Here is an 18,130-nt window from a genome sequence, read left to right as displayed (position 1 = left end):
TACATGAAATAATTGATCACATATAGTCAGTGAGTGTATTTGAAGACTGGTTATGAATCAAATCATCTTAGGAAACAATTCGTTCAGAATAGTCTCAACTCCGTACACTGTGGGTTGATGGTCTGAAACCTCTCAGAAAACAACTACTTAACTGGCTAATACCACGAAGGGCGTTGGATTATATTCGACAGGTGTCAAGTTATTTTTGTATTTGCTGTTGGCGATACAACTGCCGCAATAGATTTTCAATTATTGGAACACACTTGCAGACCGGTTTCGGGCTGTTTGGCCACTCATCAGTGCAAGGTAGTGTCTATCATCAACATAAAGTTGATGGTTTCCGATAATTGGCAATCGATTTCCTTCAAAGTATCATTCTTCGAACTAGACTGAAGCGGAAAACAAACAACAGGTTTGTCATCGCTCCATCTGCCTGTGAACGAGGTAACCAACCACATATCCGAAATTTGCCCAATTCCTCGTATAAGGAAAGAAAAGTTTTCACATATAGTCTCAGTGGGTATACTTGAACACTGGCTATAAATCAAATCATCTAAAGGAACAATTCGTTCAGGCCACTCTCAATTCAATACACTGTGGGTAAATGGACTGACACCTATCTTAAAACCATTACTCCCCTGGCTGATACCACGTAGGGCGTTAGAACATATCCGATACGTGTCAGTACAGGATTTTCCACTGAAGTTATTGCGGCAGTTATATCGCTAACACCATATGCAGGAATAACTTCAGTGAAGAATACTGCACTGACATCTGTCGGATATAATCCAACGCTCTTCGTGGTATTAGCCACGGGAGTAGTTGCTTTCTGATAGGTGTCAGTCCATTAACCCAGAGTGTAGTGAGTTGACTGACCTGAACGATATTATGTATTCCTTTAGATGATTTGAAATAATTGAGTTAACTAACGTTTTCAATTGGATAAGGATCATAGTTGTATCCGCAACAGCTTTCAAATGATAAAATGGGTATATAGTGAGTTATCCTCAGAACATAAATATATGTTATCAATAACTTTTCTGAAGTGAATTGTTATATCTTAAACGCCGATAGTCCAAGGAAGTATTCCTTGGATTATTCTAAGGATATTTTGTCAATTTCGACAATAGCAATTTTGGTAATTTTGAAATTATTAACGTAGCCGAAATAAAAGTATAGCATACCTACCAAGTAATAAACAATCTGAAGTCACTAGTTTATACTCCAGTGGAAGATTTGGATAATCACAATCAGAAACGATCCTGATGTTTTTAAAAGAGTTCGTGAGTTGATGAGGAGAAGATTGGATTCTTGCATCCGAGCGGAGGGTAGTTTTTTTCAACAGTTCTTGCGGATTAGGAAACATTAGATGTAATTTTTGGTAATACATTGTAATTGTCGAAAATCTTTTTCGCTCCGTATCTTCGAAACCAAGCGCCCTATCAAAAATCATCAAAGGACAAAATATCAAGGGGGAGAGAAAGTGTTTGGCTTTCTACCACTCCATCTTGATACAAAAAAAAGAGACGTGGGAATCTAAAAAAAAAAGAAGGAAGTAATCAGTTTGGAAATAAGTAACTCTATACGTGGATGTGTGGATCATGCAAAGAAGTAACTTTCAAACACAAATTAATCACTCCTAAAAATATAACCCCTTCAATTCAGACAAAATATCCTTAGAATAGTCCAAGGAGTAGTCGCTTGAATTTTTGCCGCATGTTCAATAAACACCCTGTGAAAATAATAATCGAATAGGTCTTTTCTGAAAATTTGGGTTTGAGATATCTTAGCAAAGTCGTACCAAAAAATAACAAAGTCATGTTCAATACAGTTTTCAAATTGTATCAAATATGGAGAAGATGAATAATACTGAAACTAGCAATTCGACCCGGTTTCGCTCGTGTAGCAGAACATTCATTTCTGGATATATTTTTTATCATAGTAAGTCTTGAACTTTTGCCCTCTAGAAAGTTTGAGATCATTTCAGAATATCAGAGATTATTTGAAACCATTTTCCAGAACATCTCGGGGCATTCTGGAATATAACAGAGGATTCGAGAAAATCTTGGAATATTCTAGAGTATTGTGAAACATTCAAGGCCCCCATTCGAAAATGAAGTTATCGTTTTTTACTCAAAATCGGAGCTTTCGAAGATATAGGGGCTGATATTATCGCCATCTGGTACGTTCCAGATTAGTTCTGACATGTTCGGGAACATTCCATTACGTTTCACAATTCAGTGGAATGTTCGGAATCTGTATCGTTCGTGAATATCTTGAAAAATCCTAGTTCATTGTGGAACAATTACGGAACTCATGTTTGTGATGTCCCTCTATTCCCTTCCATGAAAAAAATCCCGTCCTCACCTGACATATATGTTTCTGAAAATATCATCGTAGATTGATTCGGAATGTTCACGATTAGTCTAAAACGCTCAGGAACATTCCAGATCATTGTGGAATGACTACGGGAGTTTTGAAGCCTGGTAAGCATCTATCTTCCTCCCAAGAAAAAGTTTCACCTTTTTTACTTGAAAGCGTTATTTTGAAAATATGAGGGCAGGATATTTTGACCTTGAGAAATTTCTACAACAATTCAGAACATTCTAGAGTATTCGAAAGCAGTCCACAACATTCAAGAACATACCAGACCATTTTGGAATGTTGTGAAATGTTCGGTAATAGTCTGGAACATCATGGAACATTCTAGATTGATGTGAAACATTCCAAAACATGTTTAGGAGTTGTAAAACTCAGAAAGTCTCATATGAGTTCTTTGAACAAAGCCAAGTGCAGCAGCTAGTAATTAATAATAATGACCTTGGATGAAATTCACCCAAACAGAAGTATGTTCATAACTATCACTTTTGATATTGAAATAGAAAAGCACCTATCTACCTGGAGAGAACACAAAACAATTTCTCAGCAATAGTTTTATTTTGCGATACCTCCTGATATATCTATATGAACTCTATTGTGTGGAGGGTAATTGGAATGTCCATGAAATTCTGGAGTATTATTCAATAAGGATCAATATATTATCCGTCTGAATTGCTTTCTAGTTACCAGATTATGTGTGGACTTTTTTGCAGACTTAAAAAAGAGGAACAATACGCAGTGGATTAATTCATACAATTCAAACCGAACATCATTGATATATTCATATAAACCTTCCTCTTGGATCGCTTTGTCTTTTGGTGGAACCGTATGAAAATCTGTTTGGGATATCCAAATCCATTACGTTCAGACAAACATGGCAAACATCTTCAGTTCATATGTGGAACTTTTTCACTTTTTTCGAATCACTAACCAAAAAAATTAAAAAATTGTATTTTTGTAAACATTGAAGTAATTTCCGTCGCCGATTTCGAATGAAAAGTAGTACAACGAAAATCAATTCATAACGAAACTTCAAGTGAATCAATTTTGTTCGTGGGAACTGTATTTGTACTGTATAATATTCTGAAATATTTCAAACATTTGAGCATTTGTTGATTTCCATTCCATCTCTGTTCCATTTCAACAGAAACGAAACAAATGGTATATATACATTTTCAAAATATTGATCAGTTCAAAAATTTAAAAATCACAGAAGGCATCTCTCTGCGATTTTGGTTATGAAGGGTAGTTCATTAGGAGAAGACGATTATTCGATGATAGGTAGTATCATTGTTTGTTGGCAGGTTGAAACAAATAACTTTCAGTCAAAAAATTTACTGGATTTCACAAATATCATACATAAAAAACCATTTCACAGTACGACATAAGATCCAGTGTAGAGAGAGTAGGCAGTATATCCAGCAGAATATACCAGAGGAGCAACATAACTAGCATATGACAAAGGAGCAGAATAGGTAGATGTGTAGGCAATTGGAGCGGCTACAAAGGGGGCAGTATAGGCAGCAGCAATTAGACTCGGATCAGCTTTCGGATCAGCTTTAGCTTCAGGTACTGGGGTAGTTGCTGCTAATGCGATGGCAACAAAAATACACTGGAAAGAAAGTAAAAATATTCATATCAAATTTGGAAATACAATGTCTTCGAAACTGGTACAGAAGTCATAGAAATAACAGCAGTTGATAATTCCTACAAATAATGAACATGAACCATTTTTTTCTAAAATTATTATCATAGTGAAACAATACCAGAGTTTAAGTAATTCTGAATACTCACCAACTTGAAGATTTTCAATTTTGCTTGCTGATTGATCTTCAACTGATAATTTCCGTTAGAATATCCGAGTATTCACGCGATAGACCATCAACATATCATTGAAATTCAACGAACATAGAGGTTGAGTATGCAATCAAGTTCAATGAAGAATCACGAAGTGCGACTCCTCAGGATTTATGTGTAATGCGTATATTAGAGATAAAACAATGTTTCCAATCTATTCAGGGCCTAGACGATTGTGATATACCGTCATTTACTTCGTTTTGAGAAATTCATTTTACAGTATTCAAAACAGAAGCCTGAAATGATTTCCATTTTCTATAAATTGGTGCCTATTTTTGAAGGTCGTTCTATTGTTTTAGAAAATGTAGATCTATAAAAGAACGATTATATGTCAAAACCGGCGACCATTCGGGTAATTTCACTAACTTTATTTGCTAAGGTAATGTTCGAACTGTTGTCCTCCAACGTACATACGGTGATACAGATTATCTCTGATTACAGATGTCAATGGTCCGTCTTCGCATATCATTCAGTGTGCTAGTTGGGGTTCTTCAAACTCTGTTTTTTATGTGGCCTCACGAAAGTCTGCAGGACTCAAATCGGGTTATCAAAAGGGATGTCACACCCTGTCGTTCCATCCTGGAGTGATGCGTTTTGTGAAAAAATCAATTCCTTCCCAGTGTACATGAGTTCGTTCTATATGATAGAGTTAATGAAAGTGGGTCGACGGCATTTTGTAGTGAATCAAAGTCTATACGCCTGTTACAATAACAGAAAGAAACAAAGGACCTGCAATGGAATTTCTGGTAATAATCGTATAAGCCCATACAAAGATGTACCATTCGAATGTCTCATCGAAACTGAACAATGGTTTCTGCTTACAAATAAAAATAAAATGTGTTTTTGGATTTTTTCGAAAAATTTCTCCTATCCTGCAATGTCATGTGGTACGTTTTTGATCGGTCATCCTGTATATTTATATGTATATAGCGTCTAAGAGGGCAAGAATTATTATAGGTATTTCGGAAGCGCTGACACGCACAGCAACAGGTTAACTGAAAAAAGCAGCGCAATTAGTGATTAGTAGGTACATACCAAGACCTCCGGAAAATGGAAAAGTTAAAAATGCATTCAAAAATATTCGAAAAAAATCGGGAACTTACAATTTTGTTATGATTTTTTGTGATTTTTTTTTTCAATAAACTGGTATTGAGGTGGTATTTTTTGTGGTGGAATAAAATGATGGGTATCCGAAAATCTCCGACGAAATAATGTTGTCTAGCATAGTATATTAAATGAAGCGAGCTATTGAAAATGAAGTCAACTGTTGATTTTGAAATCGTTGATCATATCAATCAATCCATAATCGGAATACGAAATAGTTTAGCCTGAAATTTCATCATCAAATGGCTTCAATTTTGAATACTCGTAGAAATTAGTTTCTCAGAATGAACTGACTGAGCCAATGATACAATCGTTTGGGTCCTGAACAGAATCAAAACCTTTTTGCTCATTTTTCATATACGCATACAACATGAAACCTGGGCAGTTGCACTCTCTGATTTTTCATTGAACTTGATTGCGAACTTAACCTCTATTTACGATGGATTTCAATGACATGTAGAATGTGTATGATATAAATACTTGAATATGCCAATAGAAATTATCACTTTAAGATCATTCAGCCAGCAGAATTCAAAATGTTCAAGTTGGAAAGTATTCAAAATAACTCACCCTGTTACTGTTTGACTCTTATTTTCGATAAGACGATCTTTGGATAGCTTCACCGCCTCCACTTCACATACTTCACACGTAATTGAATGATTTATATGAACCTTTGTCTTGGTGGAATCGTATGAAATTCTGTTCGGAATATTCAAGTTCATTACGTTCAGACAAATAGAAACACAACCACAGCAAAGATCTTCATATCAAAACATGTATTGATTGAGATAAAAGAGTCAGACACGGCAAAATATTCATTTTATAATATGTATCAATCAAGATAAAAGAATCAATTGATTCATCAGTAATACTTACGAATTGTTATGCCCATACCTCAAACGAATTCAATTCCAATTGAAATCATTATCAGTTACTACTGGTACATACATTTTTGGGATAGTGAACCATTCGAAAATGTAAAAATTACAGGAGTCATTTTAGTTAATTCTGAACTGTAGTTCATTAGAAGAAGACCATTTTTCAATGTTTCATGATTCGTTGGACTCTCCGGAATTCACTCGTGTATAACTTGATAGCAGATTAAAATAAATAAGTAACTTTTAGTCAACAAATTTACTGATTTTTACAAATATCATACATATAATACCATTTCACAGCACGACATAAGATCCAGTATAGGGAGAGTAAGCAGTATATCCAGCAGAGTATACCGAAGGAGCAACATAGCTGGCATATGCCAAAGGAGCAGAATAGGCAGATGTGTAGGCAACTGGAGCGGCTACAAAGGGGGCAGTATAGGCAGCAGCAATTAAACTGGGATCAGCTTTCGGATCAGCTTTGGCTTCAGGTACTGGGGTAGTTGCTGCGAAAGCGAAGATGGCAACAAAGATACACTGAAAAAAGGAAAATATTCATATTGAATTTTGTAACATTGAAATATATTGGGATTCAAATTAAAAGGAATTTTGTGAAATTTTCATTATCACATGCTACTTTGGAATGAAAGATTGGGCATGTTCTAAAAGTTAAAAATGTATAATATGAAACAATACTTCTAGAATATTTTCGAATCTGATATAGAAGTCATAGAAAAAAAAGTGTGAGTTATTTTGAATACTTACCAACTTGAACATTTTGAATTTACTTGCTGAATGATCGTCAAGTGATGATTTCCTTTGGAATATACGAGTATTTATACCACAGACTATCAACAAGTCATTTAAATTCATCCTACGTAGAGGTTGAGTACGCAATCAAGTTCAATGAAGAATAACGAAGTGCAACTCCTCAGGATTTATGTGTAATGCGTATATGAGAGAATAAACAATGGTTTCAATCTATTTAGGGCCTAGAAAATTGTGATATCAGCTCATTCACTTCGTTTTGAGAAATCAATTATCACGAGTATTCAAAAATATCAAAATCAATATTAAGAATTTTTATTTACTCTATATCGGTGCCTATTTTTTTGAAGATCAATCTATTCTTCAAGGAAATGTGGATCTATAAAAAACAATAATATGTCAAAAACTGTGAACACCGCTGATTCAGATTATTCGTGATTACAGATGTCAATGATTCGTCTTAGCATCAGTGACAACAATCAAACAGAAAAACAATTTAATTTATCATGAACTTTTAGGATAAATGAAACCAATACGGAAAATCAAAGCTACATGGCAATATACATTAAATGCTCGAATCAACAATCAGACGTCTCACGCTTGTTCAATTTTCCAACAAGTAGCACTAGCACTAGCTACTACAGTAGCACTAGTATATGCGCAATTATTTCAATAACATGTTTTCAAGACGAAAATATGTCATTGAGTGACCCCCTCGGACACCCGATTTGATTCCTTCATATTTTTCACGTTTTCGTATAAAAAAAAGTTCACCGCACTCCCCTAACTCAGTGAATAATTTGAGAAGTGACAGCTCAAGTGCTCTAGAATTCAGTACAGTTCATACATATATTGATACAGATGTATCGTTGTATATACAATGGTTGACAATATTTAGAGAATTTACCTGACAAATAAAGTTAAATTAATTTGATTTCTGCAGTTTGACACAAATCGTTGCTATCAAAAGTGGAAATTATCGAGAAGGGATACATACTTATAAAGAAATAATTATTTCGAAATAATTAATTTCTTTTTACTTATGAATCATTGTTATTGTAAACTGTACCATGATTATTGCTGGCTGTGTTATTGTTTCAGAAAAAAAAATCACCTGTTCTCGGGGTTTGTCAAAACGTTTTTTCCTCCCTGTAATATCTTGCGGTACGTCGTTCGGTCGGTAGCCAGACGGTTCGACGTGGGTGCTTTGTTCACTCACTCGAATTGACTGCCGTGGTGGTCGGTGGTTCAAGCCCTAGTCTGAACGATCGATTTTCACTTGCTATCGTCCAACCCGTGTTAGAAATCACACGTTAAAAGGTAATACCTCGTTAATCCTTAGCTCGTACAAGTTTCAACTTCTGAGGGTTGTCGTTCGTAGGGGTGCGACAGCTGGTTAACTGAAAAACATATATTTTTTAAACGTTATCGATAGGCCATCATGTAGGTATATGTTTAGGTATAATGCGTTTGAGATGAGAATAGCTACTATAGAGATTTTGGAAGAGGTGAAAAACAGAGCGAGAGGAAAATTCAAAAAAGCAGCGCAATTAGTGATCAGTAGGTGGTGAGTCTTCCGAAAAATGTAAACGATCGAAATGCTTTCAAAATTACTCAAGAATGTCAAATTGTTGCAATTTCGTCCGCTATTTCTTGTGATTGTTTTGTTGAATAAATGGTAATAAGAAACACTTTACGTGGCAGTTTTTGCAACAATATAAAATGACAGGGGATAAGATTCATCCTATGGTGAAATAGCGTTGTCCAACAAAGTATAGAAGATGAAGTGGACTGTTGCGAAAGAAATCAACTGTTGATTGTGGAATCGTTGCTAATGTTAATCAATGACAAATCCCTTACAGCAATACGAAACAGCATTTTCTTACATTTTACCATCAAAGGAACCACTTCCAGGCTTTCGTTTCGCATACTAGTAGAAATTAACTTCTCAGGATGAATTGAATGAGCTGATAATACAATTGTCTAGGCCTCTTAGTTACATGAACACATTTTTGATGCTCTCTCATATACGCACACTATATAAAACCATTGTAGTCGCACTCTGTGATCCTTCAATGAACTTGGTTGCGTACTCAACCTCTACGTAGGATGAATTTTAATGACGTTTTGATAGTCTATGGTATAAATACTCCAATATGCCAATGGAAAATATCACTTGAGCATTCAGCAAGTAAATTCAAAATGTTCAAGTTGGTGAGTATTCAAAATAACTCACACTGTTTTTTCTATAACTTCTGTAACAGATTCAGTAATATAATATTCTAGAAGTATTGTCCCATATTATACATTTTCAACTTTCGAAACATGACCAATTTTTCATTACAAAATAACATGTGATTATGGAAATTTCGCAAAATTCGTCTAGATATGAATCCCAATATATTTCAGTGTTTCAAAATTCAATATGAATTTTTTTTTCCAGTGTATTTTTGTTGCCATCTTCGCTTTCGCAGCAACTACCCCAGTACCTGAAGCCAAAGCTGATCCAAAAGCTGATCCCAGTCTGATTGCTGCTGCCTATACTGCCCCCGTTGTAGCCGCTCCTGTTGCCTACACATCTGCCTATTCTGCTCCTTTGGCATATGCTAGTTATGTTGCTCCTTCGGTATACTCTGCTGGATATACTGCCTTCTCTCCCTACACTGGATCTTATGTCGTACTGTAAAATGGTTTTATATGTATGATATTTGTGAAATTCAGTAAATTTGTTGACTGAAAGTTATTTGTTTCAATGTGCAATCAAATTATACACGAGTGAATTTCTGACAGAGTCAGAGCCATCTTGAATTCGTTTATAAAACACAACCTTCTGATGTTGAAGAACTCGAAAGACAAATAACAGCAGCATCCCAGTCCTAGTGAACTATTCCGTAATGTTAGGGATGAGTTCGAAAACAGACTTTATTACTGTTTAGAGCAAAATGGACAACATTTCGAACAGTTAATAAGATAAGCATAAGTAGATTTTATGTTTGAAATGTCTTTTTTGCAAATTGAATTTTATTTTGTGAAAGGACAATAACAAGCAAATAAAAATCCCACGCGTTATACATTTATTCCTGTCATTCAAGGGTTGAAACGGTGCCATCAACTCCCCTAACCATTTTCATTAAAATTAGTCAATACAATAATGCATCTCATGTATTAGTTTAGAACGCTATTTGTCGGAAAATGCTTATCAATAAATAATAAGTCAGGGTAGGTACCATTAGATGCAGAATTGAACGCCAATCAAAATGATGTGCCACATGACACCTCTTCTCATTTTAAGATCTTCCACTCCTTGAACCATGAGGGCTACAAATAGTCCTTGAAAGTGTGCCCCTTGGAAATAAAATTGACCTGTTATTTCGTGTTCTCATATTATTTACTGGAAGGAAGATATTGAGCGTGAAAAGTTTTCTAATTTACACCTTGTATAAGTTATTTTCTACAGAAAATTTTTGCAGATTCTTATCGTTTGTCTAGTAGCAGGACTTTCCTAAATTTATTGGGATAATCGTTTGCAAATCAGTTTCGGAATGTTTCTTTGTAACAGATCAGATCATCTAATCAAAACACCATTGTTCTTTAGTAGTCTACTAATGTATAATCTTCGTCAGTCAAGTACAATGAGTTACTGTTAGCTCCATCTCGTGATAAAAATCCAAACATGGAGGAAGCACTCCATATACCAAACTAAATCGAATGTAGACACCTATGTACAATGAATGAATTTGTCAAATCAGAAAAACAATTTCGTATCATAAAAGTGACCTGAAATTCAGTATTTCAAAATTTGAGTGCTCCAAATGCAAGAATTCAAGAATAAATATGCTTACAAGTATGGTTTCGTTCTTACCCATCTTAATTGCCAGTCAAAATATTAGCTCCGATGGCAGCTTCAGGATCTTGAACTATTAGAAGAACAGGTCGAGACCGTGACATAGAAATCAATCGGCTAAATAATAAATTGGAAACTCCGTAGAATATTAATTAATTCGCAATGGTTGTTAGCAACCAAGTTTTTCAATGAAATGTTCCCCTCTATTCTTTGGGTCAATACACGTCAGTGATATAAATTTGAAGATGACTGCAGTTATCACCAATTAAAAATTATTTTTCGAGACAATTTAACAAAATGGTGAATGTTCATTTTCTTCAGTTACTAAAAATTGCTGGAAATGCCAATTACAATTGATAAAAAGTTCATGAATTCCTCCACTAACTACCAAAAACGAAGCCACATATTTTTCAGATGCAGTAGTAATTTTTTGGAATTTTCTCTTATATTTAATAAAGTCAATTTTAAATAAAAACTCATAGTAGTGATCATAAGTTTTCAAAATGAAACTATTCGCCAATGATACAAGTTGTTCTCAGTTGATTGAATAAATAAATGTTATAATGAATATTTTTTTTAATAAAAATTTAATTGAATAAAATATAAACCTCACACCGACAATTTCACTATTTGGATTATCAGTTTTAAATTTCGAAGTGAAGCTGAATGCAAATAATAAAATCACAATTTTCTTTATATTCATGACTTTCACGATGATAATTCACTTTTCATTGAAATCGTTCAATGTTGATCAACTATTAAAAATTTTGTGAAATATATACGAAACGAATGAATATTTTTTGAAAATTATTTGATAAAAATTATTAATGACAATGATTTATTCATTCATAAACAAATTAAAGTACTGATTATATTGATGAAAATCAATAAATATCGAATTCACACTACATTTACTTGTCGTGGGGAAATTCACAATATTGATATTTTATTTCAATTATAATCATGACTACCATCATAATTAAAGCGGTATATACACGTAAATTTTATTGAGATTACTTATTCATAAAAACACTGAAGATGAGAAACACTTTGAAGAATTATTTCAGCCATCAATGAAAATAATTAATGAATTTTCATGTCTTGACAGATGTTGGGGTTTATCCCCTTGAATTCGAACTCCAATTATTCTAAACAAGAAAAACTCCAGTGTTTGCTGTCTGTATTTATGTGTTCACTCTCTTAGATTATCACAACACAACTCTGTACCTCAGAGCCAGATGGACGTAAGTCCAAAAGCAGCGATTTTCAGGTTATTGGTGGTTTGCACATATAATTTCATGGTCCATCCGGCCGTAACGACGTATGTCCTCTAAAGATTCATCCTTTGTTATTAGGGACGGTTATAAGAGCGTAAGTCCTAAGCTTCATTCGAGCCAAAAGAACGTAAGTCCATTTAATACCTAATGGCTGATTTGAAGAATTTTCAAAGTTTCTACTCAAGAAAGCTCTGGACATTGAATAGTACTATTTATGACACGACCGTTGACAGAACTTGGTGTATGATGTGGGATGAGACAACAGCTGGTCGGGGAGGTAATGAAATAGCTTCATGTTTATTCGTTTGGGCGATGGAAGAACTAAGAAATCCTGAAAGATCTACGGAGAAGTTGACAGTGTGGACAGATAATTGCAGCGGCCAAAACAGAAATATTAATATGGTATTCATGTATCTGTGGCTGTTAGAAAAATTAGGGATCCTAGCAGAAGTGAATCATAAGTTCCTACTTGCTGGGCATACACACATGGAAGTCGATGTTAAGCATAGTGTGATAGAGAGGGCGAAGAAGAAAATGAAAAGTCACACTATTTTTACAACTAACGACTCGGTAAATTTTATCGCTTCGTGTTCAAAAAATGACCCCTTCATTGTGAGGAGGATGTGCCTCGAAGACTTCCTTGATTTCCTCTACTTGAGAAGCAGAGATGGTCCATTTGTTGCAAGGAAGAAAAACACAGACAAGGAACCATTTTTAATATTCCGTGTAGTGTGGTTGCAGCTTCGCAAAGGTGACAGCAAGTTGTACTATTAAACAAGTTTTGCAGATGAGGCCTTCAAAACTGTCGAATTCAAAAGAAATCTTAGAGGAAGGGTCGTTATTCCAGCGGCGATACCAAAAGTGAGAAAAACAAAGAAGAAAATAAATAACGAGAAATACAAAGATCTCATGAATTTGATGCAGTGGATTCCTGAAGAATATAGAGCCTTCTTTGAAAGGCTTCCACATGGAGAGACGAAAGGAAAATTTCCTGAGGATGACTCCACTGCTCTGGAGTAATAAAATATTATTTTGTAGTTCGTCTATGTTTTTTTATGTTAATTAAAAATTTTAAATGAATGCTCGCGTAGTTATGTTCACTTGAAACGACGTAATAATCATTTTTTATAATATGTCTTATTATCACCAGGTCCCAAAAAAGATCCCTGATATAGAGCCATAATGGCGTCAGTCCTTTCCTGCCTAATTTAAACCATGATAATGATATCAATTCTAAATTATTCACACAAAAATTGTCCATGAATGAATAAGGTACGACCCTTTCAATGTTTTTGATGAATTTTGATATGATATCTCGAACAATAGCTTTGTAGCTTAACGATGAAATTATTATTTTCACTTTTATTGGTCTGCTGTAAAGTAAGCACAATGTGACTTACGTCCATCTGGCTACAGAACTTTCGTGGACTGTATGCTATTTTATTCTGCTTGAATCGCACGAAATGTTATTGTTAACACCACTTCAAATATCTAAAACCCAACATGTGACAAGGGTCAGAAGTCTACCTACATACATAATGGTAATGCAGTTGTTGGATGACGAAAAACATTCACTTACAAATACAAGAAAGTAAATGTTGCCAGATCTTGAACGTCTACACAAAATATAAAAAGTGATGATATTCTGAACATACCCCCACCTTGAAAGGGTGCCTTTCAACAGAAAATACTAAAGGAATGCTCTATATATGATCAAATTAAGCTACAATCTATTCTTCACCTAGTTTTGTTACGGCACGCTTCACTTCACCATTTGAAGTTTTTACAGTGGCGACTCGAACCTTTGCATCTGGACCAGGAAAAACGTTGCTAACTCTTCCCATGCGCCAAAACAACGGGGCCAGATTATCATCCTTGATGAGGACGAGTTGTCCAACTTGTAGGTTGACTTTTTCCTTCGTCCATTCACATCGTTGTTGCAGTTCAGTGATGTATTCAGAAGACCAGCGGGACCAGAAATGTTGAAGAAGCATTTGGAGATGTTGAAACTTGGACAGTCTCTTGGTTGAAACTTCCCGAACATCTGGGTCTGGTAACGAAGTCAAACGTCGTCCAATGAGGAAATGAGAAGGAGTAAGGACATCCATATCATTAGGGCTGGATGATGAAGGAAATAGCGGACGTGAATTGAGGATTGCCTCAATTTTGGTGATGGAAGTTGAGAACCCTTCATATGTTAACGAACCTGCTTCGCCCAATATTCTCTTTAAATGATGTTTACAAGACTTAACACCTGCCTCCCATAAACCTCCAAAAATCAAGGAATTTACTGGGATGAATTTCCAAGTTATTCCTTCATTTTCAATATTATTTTTAAAAAAATCAGCCTGGTTTTCGAGAAACGCACCTAGGTGCCCAAGTTCAGCATCAGCTCCAATAAAGTTAGACCTAGAGACAAATCGCCGAAATGTTGCAAAAAATGCCTCAGTTGTCAAGTCCGACATAATCTCTAAGTGGGTTGCTTTGGTAGAAAAACAAATGAATAGGCAAATATAACATTTATTAACTTTGGCACCTCTACCGTGGATATGTTTTATAATAAAAGGACCAGCATAGTCTATACCAGTTACATGAAATGAAGAAGTATGGGTTACTCTTTCCTTTGAAAGTACACCCATAACTTGTTGAAGTGGTTTCGTATTAACCCTAAAACATGTTACACATTGATGTGTAACCCTCCTAGCCAAATTTCTACCACCTAAAACCCAATGGTTTTCGAGAATTGAACTCAATACCAAATTAGGTCCATCGTGAAGTGATTTTTTAGACAACCTAGACAACCTATGTTTGCCCGACAACAACATAGGGCTTTTTCGAATAATCCAACATAGATAATTGTAATCGTCCTCCTACCCTGAGTATCCCTTCTTCATCAATGAAGGGGTTCAATTTATGCAAATTTTTATTTGGCAGACCTACAGACGAGCAAATATTCTTGATTGTCCCAATATCCAACTTTCAACTTTTATTTTAATTGAGGGGTTGACCATTATAGTTCAATGGATTTGTCTGATAGGATTTTTTGTGTTTTCTGTAAACATGGATGATATACAACTCCCTAACTAAATCTTTGAAATCAAAATGAGCACATAACGCCCAAATTCATGACCTAATTCTTATAGTATGGCTTTCTCAGCAATGAGAGATAGACTGATGACTTTCAATAAATGCACAGTTGATAGATACGGAGTAATATAAAAATTCAGTGAAAATTTCAGACTTCCCTGGAAATCAAAATGATTTTTTTTCAGTGTATTCTTGTCGCCATCGTTGCCATTGCTACAGCACCCCCCCTGGAGCTAAAGCTGATTCAAAGGCGTCCCCCAATCCGAGTCTGATTGCCCCAGCCTACACTGCTCCTGTTGTTGCTTCTCCTGTAGCCTATACCTCTGCCTATTCTGCTCCATTAGGCTATGCTGGCTATGTGGCTCTATCCGTATATACCGCCGGATATACTGCCTATTCCCCCTATACACGATCCTATTTCGTACTGTGAGATATTCTGTGATAGTCGAGGTGCATTCAGTAAAAACTAGTTTTGAAGGGTTTTTTTCACTCATGTGATAGTACAGAAACCAACGGATTGGTTCATGAAAATATAATAGACTCAGTTGAGTAGCGTATATCAAAAGGTTTGTTTATAGAAGCTACAAAATCTCGATGCTGAAGAGGTTTCGAACGTAGATGAGAAAAAAATTATGTGTAGAAATATCTACCGTATTTTTGTAGACAAAACCTTCTTTCAAAAGTCAGCGAAGGTTTTGAAATTGAACTGTGGAATCGAGTAAACATCCATTTAGTTCATTGATTATAGGAAATTATACATATACTTGATCAAAAAAGTAATTACCTCATGTGTTCATTCAGAAACGTGAGTACGTGAAGGGAATATAATGGGTATCACAAAAATTGGTTTAATGTTGAATTTACTAACTTAGTTGTCACACCAATAAGTGGTGCCACTTATGCCTCGCTTGCGTTCACGCAGTTATTTCTATCAAGTACTGTTCTTGGTTTTCTACCGGTGGTTCTTGAATTGAAATCAATATGGGAATGATCACAATAGTACTAACTTATCTATTCATCTTTCGATGGATATGATTGGATGATATGATGGATAAATTTCCTAGAAGCTTGACTGCATTAACATTTCTTGATTCCATATTATTTCTATAAACATGTGGGGTCGTTTTCTGATGACATTCCAAGATAGCTTTGTAAATTTCTGCTATCGCAGTTGTCGATTTTCAATTATTCCGACATGAAAACTTGGCAAACTTACTTGGGTATTACACCAATAGGTGGTTCCACTTATGTCTTGCGTTTACGCAGTGTTTTTTAACAAGTACTGTTCATGCTTTTTCACGTCAAGGCCTGCCATGTCCTGTGAAGTGTACACTTTGTCGGAACTAGACTCAGATCATAATCCAGTCATACTGATGCTGGGTGATGATTCCCCTCCCCAGGACTATGGCATAAGATCATCCACGGATTGGGAAGCCTTCAAGGTTCATCTAGTGGAGAATCGTACGGAACGTGAGGCGCTCCTCTGTGAACAACGCTTTCCGCGCAGCCACAACCAGGACAGAGTGTCCTCTGCGAAGCTATAATGAGTTTCCTTCCAGGATGAAAAACCTTATCCGGGAGAGAAATCGATTCATACGAGTTTATCAGTGGACTCTCTACCCTGGAGACAAGGCTGCGGCTAGCAGGATGGCCAACCAAGTCAAACAGGCCATCATTGACTACAGAAACGAGAGGTGGAGTGAGTGTTTAGAATCTCTCGAACCTGGGGATGATGAGCTATGGCGAGTCACCCGCAGGCTCGAGAAGAGGAAAACCGCTCCCTTCCTTCTTCACGGACAGCGCGGTATCTGCTACTCCCCCACCAAGAAGGCGTTGGCCTTTGCAGACACAATGAAGAATTAGTTTCAGCTTAACGTTGATCCGGATGATGATATTGACCGTGATATCCGGCTGGAACAACGAGTTCAGCGAATCCTCAGGGAAAATGATGACGACGTGATCCGTCCAGCTTCGGAGGAAGAACTGAAGGAGTACATTAGGGCCTCCAAACCCAAGAAGGCTCCGGGAATTGATTCAATCAACAAAAGGTTGTTGAAGCAGCTCCCGGATTACTTTATCAAATATCTATTGGATATAATAAACAGCTCAATCGCCCTCAGATACTTCCCCCGAAGATGGAAGCATGCCGTAGTTGTCATGATTCCGAAACAGGGCCAGAACCCGCTGTTTCCCCAGAATCATCGTCCGATTAGTCTGCTTTTCTAAACGGCTGAACTGGTTGAACGTGTTGTGCTGCAAAGGCTAACCGAAGAAGTTGAAGACCGAAATTTTCTGCCTGATGAACAATTCGGCTTCAGGAGGGCACACTCCACCAAGCTCTGAGACTGGTCGAAAACTCCATTCCAGAGCTCAATAATAGGAAGACAGTCCATCTTTTTCTCCTGGACATTTCGAAAGCCTTTGACCGAGAATGGCACGAAGGCTTAATACATAAAATGCTCGATTTCGACCTGCCTCGGGGCCTGATCCGGTGGATTAGGTCCTTTCTGAAGGGCAGAACATTTCAGGTCCGAGTTGAAGGAACCCTGTCTCCTATCAGGAAAATCCAAGTTGGAGTGCCTCAAGGAGCTTTGCTGTCTCCTCCACTGTACAGCCTTTACGTGAGCGACCTTCCGAGGTTCGATCACGTGAATGTTTCCCTATACGCCGATGATACGGCTCTCCTCGCTTCCTCCATGAGTTGAGGGTTGGCGGCCATCTACATGCAACGCGCATCGGACGACCTCAAAACTGGTACCAGGAGTGGAAGATTCGGGTGAACCCAGGAAAAACTCAGGCGATAGATTTGGGGAGGCGTAACGTTTCTCCAGATACAAGAGTCACGATTTCAGGTAGGGAGATCGAATGACAAACGCGAGTCAAATACCTAGGTCTATGGGTAGACCGCCGACTCACCTGGGTAAATCACATCGACT

At 36.5% G+C, this 18,130-nt stretch overlaps 2 protein-coding genes across 2 annotated transcripts; one reads left to right on the top strand and one right to left on the bottom strand.

Moving 5' to 3' along the window:
* Nucleotides 1-6,455: 6,455 nt before the first annotated feature.
* LOC141481696 (uncharacterized) lies at nucleotides 6,456-7,127 on the bottom strand. Its single transcript, XM_074173709.1, has 2 exons — nucleotides 6,984-7,127; nucleotides 6,456-6,755 (listed from the first exon to the last, which is right to left on the bottom strand). Exons 1-2 carry the CDS (start codon nucleotides 7,089-7,091, stop codon nucleotides 6,513-6,515), a joined length of 351 nt encoding a protein of 116 aa, XP_074029810.1. The 5' UTR covers nucleotides 7,092-7,127; the 3' UTR covers nucleotides 6,456-6,512.
* A 1,927-nt stretch (nucleotides 7,128-9,054) lies between these two features.
* On the top strand, nucleotides 9,055-9,773 carry LOC141481695 (uncharacterized). Its single transcript, XM_074173708.1, has 2 exons — nucleotides 9,055-9,200; nucleotides 9,430-9,773. Exons 1-2 carry the CDS (start codon nucleotides 9,096-9,098, stop codon nucleotides 9,670-9,672), a joined length of 348 nt encoding a protein of 115 aa, XP_074029809.1. The 5' UTR covers nucleotides 9,055-9,095; the 3' UTR covers nucleotides 9,673-9,773.
* The last annotated feature ends 8,357 nt before the right edge of the window (nucleotides 9,774-18,130 follow it).

This window comes from Leptinotarsa decemlineata, unplaced genomic scaffold, assembly GCF_025532065.1.
Source record: "Leptinotarsa decemlineata unplaced genomic scaffold, Ldec_3_MD MMD2_tig00000251_RagTag_RagTag, whole genome shotgun sequence".
Taxonomy (NCBI): domain Eukaryota; kingdom Metazoa; phylum Arthropoda; class Insecta; order Coleoptera; family Chrysomelidae; genus Leptinotarsa; species Leptinotarsa decemlineata.
The sequence above is the reverse complement of the archived record's forward strand: the minus strand, read 5'-3'. Positions and strand labels throughout refer to the sequence as shown.